At 41.5% G+C, this 17,481-nt stretch overlaps 1 protein-coding gene and 1 long non-coding RNA gene across 2 annotated transcripts; both read left to right on the forward strand.

The window, feature by feature from the left end:
* The first annotated feature begins 8,741 nt into the window (after positions 1-8,741).
* LOC5572096 lies at positions 8,742-9,477 on the forward strand. Its single transcript, XR_002502426.1, has 3 exons — positions 8,742-8,982; positions 9,095-9,191; positions 9,256-9,477. It is a non-coding gene; the product is annotated as an uncharacterized LOC5572096 (long non-coding RNA).
* Positions 9,478-9,855: 378 nt separating this feature from the next.
* On the forward strand, positions 9,856-12,654 carry LOC110679361. The gene is made up of 3 exons (XM_021853774.1): positions 9,856-12,281; positions 12,394-12,490; positions 12,555-12,654. The coding sequence occupies exon 1, from the start codon at positions 9,903-9,905 to the stop codon at positions 11,451-11,453; it is 1,551 nt and encodes a 516-aa protein (XP_021709466.1). The 5' UTR covers positions 9,856-9,902; the 3' UTR covers positions 11,454-12,281; positions 12,394-12,490; positions 12,555-12,654.
* Positions 12,655-17,481: the final 4,827 nt, after the last annotated feature.

Below are 17,481 nucleotides of genomic sequence, written 5' to 3' on the forward strand. Positions count from 1 at the left end.
CGGCTAGCTTCAGCCTTTAGTTGGATGTACGTATCCGCCATCGTCTCAAAGTTACGTGCAATAATATCAATGTTGTCGGCGAAACCAAGTAACTGAACGGACTTTCTGAAAATCGTGCCATCGTGTCTATCCCCGCTCTTCTTATCACACCCTCTAAAGCAATGTTGAACAGTAAACACGAAAGGCCATCACCTTGCCGTAACCCTCTGCGAGATTCGAAGGGACTCGAGAGTGTCCCTGATACTCGGACTACGCCCATCACTCGCTCCATCGGCGCCTTGATCAATCTTATCAGTTTGTCCGGGAAACCGTATTCATGCATAATCTGCCATAGCTGTTCTCGATCGATTGTATCATAGGCCGATTTAAAATCGACGAATAAATGATGTGTGGGTACATTGTTTTCGCGGCATTTCTGCAACACCTGGCGAATGGAGAATATCTGGTCCGTTGTTGCTCGCTCGCCCATGAATCCTGCCTGATATTGCCCAACGAAATCTCTAGCAATTGGTGATAGACGGCGGCATAGAATTTGGGAGAGTACGATAATTGGCGCAATCCAACTTGTCGCCCTTTTTGTAGGACACACGCCACCTTCCATCCACTCCTCTGGCAATACTTCATCCTCCCAAATCTTGGAAATAACCCAGTGCAGCTCTCATTTAGCAACTTTCTCGGAAGTTGGTCCACTCCAGCGGCTTTGTTGTTTTTCAACCGTCAAATCTCCATTTCGACCTCTTGGAGATCTGAAGGCGGAAGTCTTTCGTCGTCCGCGCGTGCTCCCAAAGTTACCGTTTTGTCTCAAATTCCGAACAGACTCATATTCCGAACACTCGGTTTTTGTATGGCGGTATGGTTGAAATGTTTCACTGAAATAAGTCATCAAATTACAAGGAAACAGCAGTCGATTGCAATTCAATTTTAACGGCTTCCAATCGATTTTATACATCGGTAGTTGCTATGATTCTATAGTTGGATACCAGCAGAACCAGCTCAGATAAATTTATTTGCGAAATTTTTCTTTTCAATACAATTTATTCGTGCTTTTCGGAATTTGAGTCAAGGTGTTCGGAATATGAGACAGATTGAACACTGTGTTCGGCATTTGAATCAAAATGTTGTTTCAGACTTTTACCAAAAAACAATACCTAATAAGTTTAAACAAACAATTTTATCGGCACACCCAACAGCTAACAGTTAGACTTTGCAGAGAAATCAAAATTTTCACAAACATCAACTTATTTATGCCTATCAGATGCATTTGAAGTCATTTTTGGCCTTAAGTGTTCGGAATATGAGTCAAAACGGTATTTCCGTGCCACCTCCGCTTCTGGCCACATCACCATTAAGGTGCTCGTTGTAGTGCTGTCGCCACTTTTCGACCACCTCACGTTCGTTCGTGAGAAGATTTCCATCACAGTCTCTGCACATGTCGGCTTGTGGCACAAAGCCTTTGTGCGAACAACCCTTCCATCGCTTCGCGATCTCGTTCTTCTTGATAGCGCTTTTTTCTTCGGAAGATCGAGTTTTGTGACAAAACTTTTGTCAGTTCCGTGCCTATTTATACCGTGCCTCGTTTGCTCTCGTGCGGTGTATTCGCCGTCGTACCAGTCGTTTCTCTGATTCGGGGCCGCTGGACCTAGTGCTGCTGTTGCGGTGCTACCTATAGTGGATCTTATGTGCCTCCAGCCATCTTTAAGAGTGGCGGCGCCAAGCTGCTCTTCCGTTGGTACGGCCACTTCCAACTGCTGCGCGTATTCTCGGGCTACTTCTGAGTCCCGTAGCCGCTCGATGTTAAGCCGCGGCGTTTGGCTTCGACGCGAGTTGGTCACCGTCGAAAGTTTTGAGTGCATACATACAGCAACTAGGTAGTGATCCGAATCTATATTCGCAATGCGGTATGTGCGAACATTGGTGACGTCAGAGAAGAATTTTCCGTCGATCAGAACGTAGTCGATTTGATTCTCGGTTAGGTTATCGGGTGATCTCCAGGTGGTCTTATGGATATCTTTGCGGGGGAAGAAGGTGCTTCGGACAACCATACCACGAGAGACTGCAAAGTTGACGCATCGTTGGCCGTTGTCGTTAGATACGGCGTGCAGACTGTTCCGCCCGATCACCGGTCTGTACATCTCCTCTTGTCCTACCTGTGCGTTCATGTCGCCAACAACGATTTTCACGTCACGCGGCGAGCATCCGTCATAAATCTGCTCCAGCTGCGCGTAAAACGTCTCCTTCTCGTCGTGTGGGCAGTGTACGTTGATGATGCTGTAGTTGAAGAAACGGCATATCCTCATCTTGCACATCCTTGCGTTGCCCAACACTATGAAGCCAGTTCCTATCTCATTGGTGGTGTCACCAGGGGGGGTATACGCAACGAGGTTCGCCTACCGTTCATGTTTTGTGGGTGTTTCGTTTGGCTCACAACGCTGCTAGGCATCCCGCTGTTTGAGTGTTGAAATGCATCAGCATTAGCTGTCTGGCATGGCCCGCGTTCCACCTGTGCTGTTTGGGGTCGGCCCGCGTGAGAGATGATGCTGTTTGGGACGGCCCGCCCGAGAGATGATTGTTAGGCGAGCTTTGTTTGTAGTTGACAGCCGTACACCCACCCTGGGTGTCACAGCTTTGGTAGAAGGTAGCCGCTCGATGCCCGCTTTTCCACACCTTCTGCCCAGTGCAACAAAGTTCCTGCAAAGTTTCGGAAGGATGCTGTCTGCGTACCGCTCATGAACCGTCGTACTGAGGCTTCGGAGTAGCAATCTCTCCTTGGCAGCATTATCCAAGCGTTTTCCGTCCTCTTTAAAAACATCTTTGTATCTCACGCTTAAAATAAGAGACCTTCGTTTGGATCGAACTGGAACTCTTCAATCCCGGGAGCAAGCGATTCATTGATTTTCTCACTTCCGTCAGCATATGCGGTTTATACGCAAAAAAATATTCTCGTAATGCTATAGGATTTCAAAAATGAGTTCAGCAGTTCACACTGAATCTTACACAACATTTTTAACACTAATAGTTTGCATGCAGGCTCAACACCAGCAGATTGTTTAGTACCGACATTTCCAACAGTATTGATAACACCTACAAAAACTGTAAATATTTCTATGCAAAACTGACCATATTAAAAATAAAATAGTTTAAAATCATCATTAGACGTCTATAAACTAGAAAACATTGAATGTCTGCTATGCCAACGAAGTATTACCTATCCTTCAAAGGAAATGCTATTTGGTACCGACTTGATCAAATTTACCCCAGTGATCAATTTGCCCCCGGATAACGGTACTCTGAAAAATGTTTCGTCGAGAAGGTTGACTTTGAGGTTGAGGCTGAGGTTGACTCCGGGTTCGTACTTCTCGTGGCCAAAATATCGTAGACTCCGGATTGAAGGAAGAAGAGTACAGTCGTATTTCGTTCGTTGCACTATCTTTAGGTGAGCTTCGTTTTAATTAGGCTCCCGTTAGCCCACTTAAAACGAAGATAAGCGTCACTTTTTGACATACCGATTTATCAATGTTGGTAGCCCTGAATTTCTATTGTATTCAATATTTTGACAGCTAAAAACTCAGCCCGATTAGTGAAAGTCTTTCACTAAGTGGGCTACAGGTTTAGTGCAACGAACGAAAGTTGACTGTATTTGTATGGTAAGGTGGGAGGTAGGTTTTTATTGTACTTCTTTTTTTTAACCTGACTATTACATCTAATTTTCGTCTTTTGTATTAGTGAATACTATCAAAACCCAGAAATGGTCCATAATTGCCAATCTGGTGGAAGCCCCTGCTGTAGGCATCAAAGCAGCCAGGCAGTCTAGCAGTTGAACACACAGTAAAGTCTAGCAAAGATATGTAGCGCGATAAGTACGCAGAATTGTGGGAAAGTTTCGCGTTAGTGCGGGGTCAAACCCTCTGAACCCTTGGGGCCTCACCTCAACGGGAATCCTCGCGGACGAAACCAGCAGCATCAACAATACACCAGGCGCCACAGAGCGTTGTGAGAATAATGAAAATTTATAGATTCGTTTTCCTTTCTTCAAAAACGGGAGAGATCCAAACGGGGCCAGAGGACCTAACGAAAGGAAACGCCATTCTCGGATGAGTGTGTGTGTAGAAGGTAACGGCCAAAATGTACACAATAAGAAAGACAACCCCCTTCTGAGGAGTTTGGAGAACAATGGATTGCACAACATAAAACTTTAGCTAGATGTTGGTCTTTTTCTCACTTTATCGGGCGCGAAGTTTGGTTATGTGCTCCGTTATACGCCTTGGTGCAAGAAGGACTTTCGGGGGGAGAATGTTGTAGAACGTATCGTTTGAGCATTTGTTAAATTTTGTTCATATGATTTCGGCTTCGTCATGCTTTATTGCACTTGAGCCTACACAATATTTGAGATTCAAACAAATGTTCATGATATGAGCTCTCTCGAAAATAGAACAATTTTTTTCGATAAATGTACCTACAGTGAAGACAAATTTAACAAAATATTGTAAAAAAAAATATTCTTCTGAGCAAATCCATAATAACATATGAAAAAGGCGGATCAACTATTTCAAACTCAAACTTATTCACTCTTCTTCTAATAAGTTGACAAGAATTTGAATAAATAATACTGAGTTGAAGACGATTCGGTCTTCAAAAGTTGTTTCTACTTTTTCACATGATAGCCCAAAAATAAATGTTTGCAACTTATGTCCTTTTCACCCCACCGGTTCACTCGATCCTGTTTTCCCCCAACGGGTTGGAGCCGAGCACGAATGCAGTCAACAAAAGCGATTCAATGTTCTTCTCTTCCAGATGAATGACTGACGGTCGTTAAGAAAAGCGAAAAATGAGCACCGATGAAAGCGTAATGCAGTTACCCACTTTATGGGTCGGAAAAGTTTCGACAAAGAGCCGTTGTTAGAAAAGGGGTGCAAATTTACGCGAAACTAATTGTCAGAGTGTACGTGGGCAAGTAGGGATGGAGGGCCGTTCAGCGGGACTTTGATTTCGATCATAAAAAGCAACATCTGAGGGAGCACGTTAAACAGATGCTTAGACTGAATGAGGTGCATAATAGACTTCATATAGAGTTCAGATCAATCTCGTGACATAAGAAGCATTGAAACAAATGCATTTTGGCCAGTTTGTGAACTGTATTGATCTCATCGGCAGGCGAATCCTTTCAGACTCAAAAAGGGAAACTAGTAATAAGAGGCGTGATCATAACCAAACAAAATACAGGGATGCCGATAAAGGCAGAGACAGGCCAGGGAATGTCAGTGACATCCACATATCTCCATCAAGAAACTACATATAACCTACTTATAACCTCATTGAGTTTTGAGTATCAAAATTCCAATAATTATTCTAGAAGTTCATCATTTTTTTGTCAAGAAACAATACATTGATTTTACTAGCAATTCTTTCAGACTTTTCTTCAACAAATTCTGCAATTATTCCCACAATGATTCCTATGAGGGTTTCTCCATTTCAGAAACTATTACAGAAATTCATGGAGGCAATCCGCCATGACATTTTCAAGAGTTCTTCCAAGGATTCTTGAAATAGTTCTCTCATAGTTTCAGGCAAAAGTTTCTCAGGTAGCAGAAGGCCGGCTCCAAAGGCACGTTCCCCACCAGTTGGGAGATTTGTGCCATCGCCATATTTGAGCCTATTTCATCATCTACCCGATGGAAGAGGAAAGGGATGGGAAAGATGGGAGGAAATAGGAGTGGGGTCCCTTAAAGAGGGAAGATCGCATAAGCGAAATGAGAGCATGTAGCTCCATACCATAATGAGTTCGAACAGCGCCCTAAAAAGGGCACTGCAAAACGCATGAGCGTAAAGAGAGCCTATAGCTTATTACCACAACGGGTTAAGGATAACAGAATGCCCTGAAGAATCAGGCTTCTGAATTCAGTTTCACTTAATAAGTGTTTACCAAGTAATTGGAATAGCATTTGCGCAAAAACTGGGCTGTTACATATCAGGTGATACGAAGTTCCATAATCGGGGTCACAACTATCACACACAAATGAGTCAGCACGCTGAATATTTGCCATGTGATGGTTGAGTCGGCAGTGGCCTGTGAACGCTCTTACCAAGAGACTGCAATTCTGCTTTGACAGATTTGTTTAATACTTCACCACCCTTGGAGATGGCTCAGTAATATACAATTTTGTTTGACGACATGACTCCAAGCTATTCCAACATTGCTTGTGCTGAGTTGTCGCCCAAGAGTTTATCTGAAGCTTCACCCAGCACTTCGAAATTGGAATAGCCGGCTCAGGGCCAATGAAGTCATGCGATGTTCCATCGCGAACTAGCTCAACAGCTAATTCATTTCCAGCGATGGAAGAATGGTCAGGTACCCATACAAGGTTTACAGAGTTGACTGAATTCAGTTCCTCAATTTGAGTTCGACATGCGATAACAAGCTTCGACCTTGAGTTGGCCGAAGCGAGAGCTTTTATAGCAGCCTGACTATCTGAACAGAAGTATATGACTTTACCCATTACGTGCTGTTGAAATGCTGATTGCACTCTACACATAAGAGCAAATATTTACGCTTGGAAAACGGTGCAGTTTCTACTGAGTAAAACTGATTCAGCCTAAGCTCACGAGAATATACACCTGCACCAGCTCTACCTTCAAGAAGGGAGTCATCAGTGTAACATACTATATTGTTTGATTTACTTCTTTCCATATAGCCAGACGTCCACTCTTCCAGTGAAGGGAATTGTGTGGTAAATGTCCTGTGAGGAAGGTAACTAGCAATTGTGAGATCACTTGGAGCAAGGACAATTTTGTCCCAATTCACTAAAAGTGGAAACAACGAAGTGTGTGTAGATCTACGATTCACTGGATTTTTCTCCAGTAGATCCAGTACCCATAAACGGTAAGAGCAAGAAAGTGCTTCTTGTTTAAGATGTATGTGTAGTGGCACAACGTCGAAAATGGCCTCGAGCGCTTTTGTGGGAGTGTACAGGACACACCAGACATCGCCATCAAGCGCTTCCTTTTGAGATGGCCCAATTTTGATTGGATTGTTCTCACTTCGTCCTTTTGCCACCACACAAGACATCCATATGCCAATATTGGTTGAACAACTGTTGTGTAAATCCATTTGATATACTTGGGTTTGAGGCCCCAAGTTATACCAAAGGTTCGCCGGCATTGACCGAAGACAATGCAAGCTTTTTTGACTCTGAAATCAATGTGAGGTGTTAAAGAAAGTTTGGAATCTAGAACGACTCCGACATACTTTACCTGAGCAGTTACATTAATCTCAGTGCCAAAAAGACGTGAAGGTCGAATTCCATCGCGGTTTCGTCTTTCCGTAAAAAGAACAATAGATGTTTTATTCGGGTTAACCGAAAGGTAATATTGGCGACACCAACTCTAGACTACCTGAAGAGCACTTTGCATCAGGTCGAATAGGGTGCTTATGCACATACCAACTATCAGAGATAAATAGTCGTCGGCAAATCCATAAATTGGAAAACCGCAATTATTGAATTGCCTCAAAAGCGTATCTGCTACGAGATTCCACAAAAGTGGTGACAAGACTCCCCCTTGGGGGCATCCGCAAACACTCATTTTTCGAATCGCTGCTTGACGCAATGTCGAGAAGAGATGTCGGTTTTTGAGCGTTTGATGAATCCAATTGGTAATCATTGTAGGTAGCCCATTGTTCCGTGCAGCTTCCAATATGGCATCGAAAGACACGTTATCAAAGGCACCCTCAATATCCAAGAAAACACCCAAGCAGGATTGCTTCTGAGTGAATGCTTTCTCGATATCGTATACAACTTTGTGTAAAAGAGTCACAGTGAACTTTCCAGATTGGTAAGCATGTTGATTCACATGAAGAGGCATGTTTGCCAAATAAACATCACGGATGTGATGATCGATAATGCGTTCCAGACATTTCAGAAGAAAAGAGGTCAGACTGATTGATCTAAAACTCTTCGCTTCTTCATACGACGCACGTCCTCCTTTCGGGATAAACTTTACAGTAATATCACACCAGGATCTGGGAATATACCCGATAGCAAAACTGCTTACAAATAGCTTTTTCAAAACATGTTTGATTCACTCAAATCCCTTTTGGAGCAGAACAGGATACATCCCATTCACTCCTGGAGATTTGAAAGGAGCAAAACTATTAAGTGCCCATTGAATCGATTCAGTAGTTACGATACTGCGAGCCGAGGCCAGAGACTCGTAACTGCATGAAAAGACATTTGGTTCATCCGTAGATGCTATGTCCACACATCCGGGGAAGTATGTATTGAATAAACATTCAAAACCATCTTCATCAGAAGAAGTAAAGTCACTGTTGCTGCCAACACTGCTCAAGCAAAATGATGTTTGTGTGTGATTGATAAAGCAAAATAATAGCAGAAAGAGATTTGTGAACTACAGTACCAAGCAGTGTAGTGAATAGTCATGCAGGTGTGATTTGCTTATTTGTAGCTATTAATTGAGTTAGTTGCTAAAATCCTTAAACTATTTACAGCTACCAGTAGTATTTACATGCACAATGAATTAAATGAAGTTATAGTTAATGTCACAGAAATTATCACAGTAAGTTATTAGACGATTAAAAATGTATTATTCTAACCTTAATCTACTATCACAGGTATGAGAAGAAATGTTACGGATGAATTTATTGTATTCTAAACTGAGCTAAATACCGAATTATGTAAGTAATATTTTGTTCTTTTATAATTTGATCTAATGCGCTAATAAATTTGCAGCTTAAAGCTGTCTCGCACCCAGGCCAAAGGAGTTTGCGATATGCTACTGTTGCCGCTGGGGGCACTGCCAAAGCTTCGTACTGTAATCGCTACTGTTTGACAACGACTGTCAACTCTTGACAGCGGTAAAAATGACAGTAAAAGAATAAAACAGATCTTAGATGTAAAGAAAAAGAAATTCAGAAAACTTACAACTAGAGTGAATTGAATTAGCTAATCCTAAATGTTATCACTATTCTAGGTATTGTTACTATATCTACTTAAAAACGAATTATATTTAAACTAAAATAATTAATAATGAGCTGTGAATTGAAAATACTATTGAAACCTAATTGAAACTTTAATATTTACAGTCAATAACATGCAAAGTCCAATTGTGAGGTTAAAATGATATAACTGTTACGTCGGGGAGAACAATGTGGATTGTAATTGCGTAAAAGCACCGAAAGTGTATGAATATCAATACTATAATTATAACGGAATTGTAACTTATCAATAATAAATCTATTTGCAGTTTAAAGCTGCGCTAAACCACAAATTTCACCGTGCGGTTTTCATGCTGCTGACGACCCGGTGTCCAGCCGTAAACCAAGAGTTCCCCGCCAACATACTTTAAAACTTTCGATGGAACATTCGCTGGTACCACCGAAGCCAGCAACAGCGGGAAGCTGCGTTAGCTATTCGCGCCCCGATACACCACAACCTACCGTGGATCTGCCGCAGATGAGTGTACCAGGTAATAAGTTTTCATTGGCCAGCAGAGAATCTGCTCGTATTGCCCTACGATTGAGGCAGATAGACGAAGAGCGCGCAATTCAGCAGCGCGAGATCGAAGTGGAAAAACGGGCATTGGGTATGGAACGCAAAGCTCTGCGAGAAAAATACAGACTGCTAGAGCAGCAAACACGTAAGAAGACTATACTTCGTACTGTAATCAATATCGACGAATCGTCAACGGATGGTATTCAACAAGTTACTCAAAGACGAGCAGTTAACAATTCGTCGAAAACAACAGCAGAATTGAAAAGACAACTATCCCTTTCGATGCCGCAGTCGATGTGCGCCAACCGTGCTTACAAATCAACGGATCAGATGCAACAGAATGGGACTCAGCAGCGAACTACCAGCGCGTTTCCCAGAGCAGATCCGAAGATACGAAATATGATCGTCAAGAGTAGCGAGAGAATATGCAACATCAACTTTATCTCTTCTGAACCTTATGTAACATCACTCAATTCCGTGTCAAACCCAAACCCTAATGAGAGTTTGGCTTCTGATAAGAACCCTTTTGCCGGAGTGCCAATGATTGTGAACAGTTTTCGTCGACTGTGTCATCACATTGATCATCATCAGATACAAGCACGCAATCTCACTGGGAAATTAAATGTTTTGAGGAAGTATATGTACAACTACCAAGCGCTCAACAGTTGTACGGTGTACACAAAGAGGACACTCAAGTTTAATCAGTTGAAACGGAATGAGAACTTAACGGCAGTGAGCGAGATGAATTTGATTTGTTTTTGTTTGGATCTGGATACAGGCCAGTGGCAGGAAAAGTTTCGTTCGTCTCAACGTCCTCACAAGAATAAAAGGGCAAAGTATGAAGTGTTTCCCTTGGATTGCTCGATGAAGATCAAACTATTTGCTGAAGCTAAGCGCAATATGTTTGCGCCTTTCCCGGTAATGCAGCAGTTTGTAATAGAGACTAACGAGTCTGCTATTGTCAACCTGTTTAATGATGGACACCCCCATAACGGCGTCTCCGATGTGATCGCGAATGCGTCTTCTTTTCGAATATCCGATAATGATAAACGGGTTGGACCTCTTCAATCCATGACCAATCGAACTGCAACGAATCAATATGAGCGACTTTGGAATCGTTCCCTTGGCAATCATCGTGTTCGTGACCGGTATCGGGAGTATTCTCGTTTGTGTTCTTACAGTCTAGAGCGACCACAAGGATGTGCTCGAGTAGAACGAATATCGCCTCAATATTACGAGTGGAACCATATCAGCAAGAAGCACAAAGGAAAGGAAGAAACATTTGTGATGGGGTGGTACCACAAGCGAATCTTGTTACTGTTCAAAATCCTTCGTCTCAAGGTGAAGGCCATCTACGTGGCCTTGATGATGGACAAATCGGCCGTCGACGATCGCAATTACTACGACAACAAACGGCTGGAACGGGCCGGTTCGCTGATGTTCGAGCATCTGTTCGAGCGCTTCAATTGGGAACTGAAAATGATCGCCAACAAGAACATTCCCAAGATGAAGACGGCCCAATACGATGTGGTGAAGCACATGCGTGCGGCGTTGATTTTCACCAGGCTGGAAACGACCATTTCGATAGGGAATTGGGCGATCAAACGGTTCAAGATGGAACGTGCCGGAATGACGCAGGTGTTTTCGCGATTGAGTTTCATTTCGGCGCTTGGTATGATGGCCAGGATGAACTCTCAGTTCGAGAAGACGCGGAAGGTTTCCGAACTGCGCTCGCTGCAGCCAAGTCAGTTGGGAATGCTTTGTCCGTTGGATAGTCCTGAAGGAGAGGCTAGCGGTTTGGTGAAGAATCTGGCGTTGATGACCCGTATTACAACGGTGGTGGAAGAAGAGTCGGCGATCCGCTTGACTTATAATTCCGGAGTGAAGGACATCCGTTTGCTTGGGGGAGAGACCATCAATAATCCGGAGGTTTTCATGGTTTTTTATTAATGGTAACATTCTGGGAGTTTCGATCGGGTATAAGCGACTGGTTGAGGTGTTCCGAATGATGAGAAGAAAGGGTCTGATTGGATCTTTTGTGTTGATTCATACGTCTTTTACGCAGTGTTGTGTGTACATTCACACGGATGGAGGTCGTCTATGTCGACTGTCCATAATTGACCAGAATGGAAGACCTTTGGTTCAACAGGAGCACATCGAGCAGCTCAAAATTGGATTGAGGAAGTTAGACGACTTCTTCTACTACGGTTTGATCGAATATCTTGATGTAAATGAGGAAGACGACACAATTTATGATGTAACAATTTGAAGCAACGACAGTGTGTCCATGACTAGAAGCTTGTATTTCTTCAATCAACGATCGTCTAATAGCGATCCAAACTACTATAATATTAAAAGACATGGCAAAGGCTTCTTTTGATAGGTAACGACGGTAGTATAAATGAAGTAATTTCAACGAGTTTGTGAATGGCAGTAGCTACGCTTAATACTAAGACAGGTTTGTTCGTTATTATGACTGCGAGGTTGAATGGATCGGCCTTCACGTCGATCGTAACAACTTAAGCGATTACAGTTATTAATTGGTTGTAAAACTGTGATCAATACCCAGTGTTACGGGGGGGAGTGTTGCCGCTGGGGGCACTGCCAAAGCTTCGTACTGTAATCGCTACTGTTTGACAACGACTGTCAACTCTTGACAGCGGTAAAAATGACAGTAAAAGAATAAAACAGATCTTAGATGTAAAGAAAAAGAAATTCAGAAAACTTACAACTAGAGTGAATTGAATTAGCTAATCCTAAATGTTATCACTATTCTAGGTATTGTTACTATATCTACTTAAAAACGAATTATATTTAAACTAAAATAATTAATAATGAGCTGTGAATTGAAAATACTATTGAAACCTAATTGAAACTTTAATATTTACAGTCAATAACATGCAAAGTCCAATTGTGAGGTTAAAATGATATAACTGTTACGTCGGGGAGAACAATGTGGATTGTAATTGCGTAAAAGCACCGAAAGTGTATGAATATCAATACTATAATTATAACGGAATTGTAACTTATCAATAATAAATCTATTTGCAGTTTAAAGCTGCGCTAAACCACAAATTTCACCGTGCGGTTTTCATGCTGCTGACGACCCGGTGTCCAGCCGTAAACCAAGAGTTCCCCGCCAACAGTCACCATTAGGTAAGCGAATATCGTTCACTTGGAAATCCTTAGATTTTGCAAGGATTTTGTTCAGCCAACTGACTTCACTCAAACTGGAAACATTTGTTCAAAGATTTTCCATCCGGATCGTTTAGCAGAACGAAGAGACTTTTTGTAAAGCCTGTGAGCTGACAGTTACATTTTAATGTAGCGATGATCAGATAATGATTCCTCATCTGATACATGCCAATTCGTCAACTCGTGACTGATTCTATTCGAACACTAACACTTTTTCTCTATTAGGTACCATGAAGGTTGGGCGAATGCCTATGTTGAGTAATCCAAGATCTGTACTACTTAAGTAATCCATCAGACTGGAGCCTCTCAAATTGATAGCTGAGCTGCCCCAGATGATGTGATGAGCATCGGCAATCAGCGGAAGGTCTTTTGATACGCAGTGTACAACAACTAGTTTGAAGTAATCCGTTGGGGATGATTCATCATGTGGTAAATATACCGAACAATAGACGTATTTCATGTTGAGGTCACCAACAGAAACATCGATTGTGACATCACATACATCTCTGGTAGTTAACTCAGAAATGAGTGTAGCAACGATTGCTTCATTAACAAGCACGCATACGCGGGGCATGGAGCGCGAGTTTGCCATTTCAAGTTTGCTGAAAGTAGCAAAAACTGAGTCCACAAGGTTACCTAGATAGAAGTTCCCTCTACGAAAGTAGGCTTCTTGAACTAGCGCCACTTGTACCATATTGCATGAGTCTGCAAAGATTGATCATTGCTGTTCTTTTATGCTGAAGATTGATCTGAGCTAACCTAACCGTAGCCACTACCCAAACTAGGCAGGATTTAGCTATTTGCAATCTCAGCACGAAAAAGGCCAGCAGCGTAAAAGCCAAATCGGTATCTATTAAAAGTCGCCAAAGGCGAAAAAGCACAGAGTACACTGTGTAAAACGCATAAAGCGAAACCATATAGGTGATCATTTAAATTAAATAGCAACATATTCATAATTCCACCCTTATTTAGCCTCAGGCTAGAGACTGAAGAAGAGCAGCCGATTATCTCGGAGAAACACAAAGTCACCTGCGCCATTGCTCCGGGTAGCACCGAAAGTGCACAATACTGCAGAGGGCGCCCTGGTACTCTACAGGCTCCGTTAGCAGTTAGGTTTTGTTTAAACCCCCCTAACCATTCATTCCTAGACACGGTACGCATAACACCATAAATTAGGGGTCACCTGTGAGGTGGACTTTTACCACCGTATTGTTAATTCTTAGCCAGTTGAAACAACCGCTACCGACACAACGCAGCTATGTAGGCTGCTCGGGGGGGAAAAGGAGGATAATATTGATGATGAACTCCTGACGTGCCCAAGCAGCCAGCACAAGACATTTTCAAGAGTTCTTCCAAGGATTCTTGAAATAGTTCTCTCATAGTTTCAGGTAAAAGTTTCTCAGACATTTCTTCTGAACTTCCTACAGATAATGCTCCAGTCGTTCATCGATCAACTCCTCCAAAATTCCCTTCAGGAATTTATCTGAATATGCACGAAAGATTTCTTTAAGTAATATCTTGATTCTTAGGAAGTTCGTTGAGAACAATTAATGTTTACTATCTCAATTGATATTGATATATGTATGTGATTGCGAATAAAAATCCGTAGAGTTAACATCTACATTCAATCGACTATTGTACATCACTAGCCAAAATTTATTCCGATAACTCGGGCCATGAGTACGTCATGGGACGCCATGGCCTCAGAAAACAGTAATCCATATCTGCCGCCCAGGGTGCCGCAAATCAAAATTAAACCACAGCCGTTTACATTGCGAAAAACCGCACTCCATTTTGGCGAAGGAAATGCGAGAAAGAAACTTCATCAGTCTCGGATCAAAACTTTGTTTCGGGCTATGATTTAGTTTTTCACACCGACTCACTGAATTCCCCTAATCCCCACTGACAAATCTGACAGACCGATACGCAACCCGAGCGGAACAATATCATCATCATTTAAAGCCTCCGCAATGGACCCGACCTCCCACTGAAGCAAAAGAAGCCCCAAACCGAGAGCGCAAAACTTTCAATCAGAGCTGGTTAACCACGCCGGCCAGGTGAAATAAATTGTATGCCAAAAGTTTTCTTTTCCAACTTTACCACCACGAACACCCCGGGACAGCCCACATTGGAAATTTGAGGGCATTCAAAGGAACACTGCTTGACATCGTTTTCGTTAGAGCTCTCGCCTCTGTTCTGAAAGCCGTCGTATAGCCGAAAGGAACAGAACCGTGTTTAGCAACGCAAATATGAGAAACTTCATCCGACATGTTCTTTTGTGCGGTTCGGATTCGGTCCGGTGGGAATCGGAACTTTGGCTCATCATCCATCGGAGTGGACGCCTCCACCTTCAGGTGCTAAGATGTGGGAGTGAATTCATTGCTTGCAGCGGGTGTTCAGCATGAGTGATGGCCATCTGAAAGTTTTTCGTTATAAGATAAGTTTATTTGAAAATATTTTCATTCGAAAAAATAGTGAAGATACCAATGAATACCATTTTCGAACAAGCAACGGTAAAAAACAGATATCCTGAACATAATCAGTTGATTGGAAAATTAGCAACGAATCAAATCACTCGCTATGCCACACCAAACCGGTAGTTAATCGGTGCTCAACGGTCAGTCAGTGATCAAACGAACCCAATCTTCCGGTTCATAAAAAGAAAACTTCCATCTGCTCGTTATTGGTGACATCCGATTGGCATCGACCAATCCAAACCACCGGGTGGTTCACAAAAAGAACAACCCTGTACAGTCGTACACCGGACAGGACGGAAGCGGTGGAATACGTTTGAAGTGGCCGACGAGTTGCCATTATCGATTTGTTTCCGGATGGCTCTTCTCATTGTTCGGTTGACTTTGATATCGTACCTAACGAGTAAATGTTCCTCCCATATCGAGAACAATAACCAGCTCATGACAAAGATGAGTCAAAACCACAATCATCCCTGCATTAATTCTTCCTGAAGGATTTTACTGAGTGGGAAAGCTTTGACTTCGTTTGAAGATTTTGTGGATTGAATTATGATACTTTATAAAATATTTATAATTGTGTAGTTCTTTGTGACTACATAAAAAACTCAGTTTAGGTATAAGTTCATTTAAAATTTGTTCCATTTTATACCTCATCCCGATGGGGCATACTTGCTAGAAGCTAGAAAAATTGGATACCTTGAGAGCAAAATTACTAAATACCAGGTTTATCCCGAAGACGAAACTGATAGTGCTTAAAATTTGCACAGCAGTTTAGGGCCCCAAATAGATCCAAAAAAAACTTTGAGCTGGTTGGATTAATTCATATCTGCGTTTTTCATACAACAGATTACCCGTCCCAATGCATATTAGTGAAATAAACATTATATTTGAAAAAGTAATTCACGCAAAAAGTTACAGATATGAGGCGTCCACGTACAAGTTTGATACTTAAGCCAATCCCAAGAAAAAATCATAACTCCGAAATTATTTGCTGCATATGATCTTGTTGAATGAATACATGATAAAGAATATCAATATTATTGTACACGAAAAAGTAGTTTGATAACACTGCGGAACACGTTTTTGTCTCTAGCACCAAAATACCGCTATTCACTTAATTAAGGGTTGCTGAATCCATTGCCGTTTTCAGAAATATCATAGCACGTCCAGTTTTTGAGATATTGACTGTTGAAAATGCAAAAAATGACTATTTCAGCCAACTTGCATGCAAGTTTCCCAGCTTGTAAGGTAATATATTGGCTAAATTTGCCACTGAATTCAAACTTTATGTGTATAACAATACTTATCATTAAAGTTTGTATTATTTTCGATACGGAAAAGTTATTTTTTGATGGTTTAGAGAGTTGTTGTATTTTGCCGTATAGAAGAAACGAAGAATTTTGTATGGAGACTGCAAGCATGTTGAAAAAATCGGTTTAATCGAAATTTAATCGCGCAATTTCAATCAAATTATGTCTGAAATGAAAGTTCAAGTTCTATTTTGCATGTTTGGTGGATTAGATTACAAAAAAGTATGATAAATTGTACTTTAAATTTTATGTAAACATTAATAAAAGCAGTGTTTTGTACAACTTTGGCGACCTGTAGCTAAAAATTGTGACGTGCTGGAACATTTCTGAGAACGGCATCAGATTCAGCAGCCCCAAATCTACTAGAGACACATAATTTGGTTCTTGAGACACGCAAACATGTCATTTTTGTTACGCTGTGTAATATTTATTATTATTATTTAAAAGTGAGGTTTTAACTACAGTTTGAAAATATGAATACTAATTTAGACACTGAAAATAGTTTGTCCGACTAAACACGTCACAAGACCATAAAAAAACAATGAAAATTAATTCTCTCGGAGTATGCATCATTTTAAGAAGACATATCAAAAATGTTATGGAAAATACAAATCATTGGATCATTACGCCAAATCATTATTATCGACAATTATCCCATCCTCTAACCATATATTTTATGGTTGAAGATTGTAAAGATTTCCATTTATCACTTTCCAAAACAAGTGAAATTATCGAGAAATCCGATTCCTGGCAGGGTAGACGCGACACGCGAAGCGAAGCTGTGGAATTTATCATTTCAATAATAATAATTGTCATTCCTTCAAATGCAATATTCGCTTCGCGTTTAGCGTCTACCCCGGACGCGCCCTTACATTCGAATTAAGCTTTTCGAGCTTTTGTTCTATGTCCAGTTTAGTTATATATAAATAAACAAATTCTCAAGGTGTCTATAGTTTGCAACGTTTCATCAATCTACATAATGTTTTTTGCTCAAAACTC

The sequence above is a fragment of the Aedes aegypti genome, chromosome 3 (assembly GCF_002204515.2).
Source record: "Aedes aegypti strain LVP_AGWG chromosome 3, AaegL5.0 Primary Assembly, whole genome shotgun sequence".
Classification (NCBI taxonomy): Eukaryota; Metazoa; Arthropoda; class Insecta; order Diptera; family Culicidae; genus Aedes; species Aedes aegypti.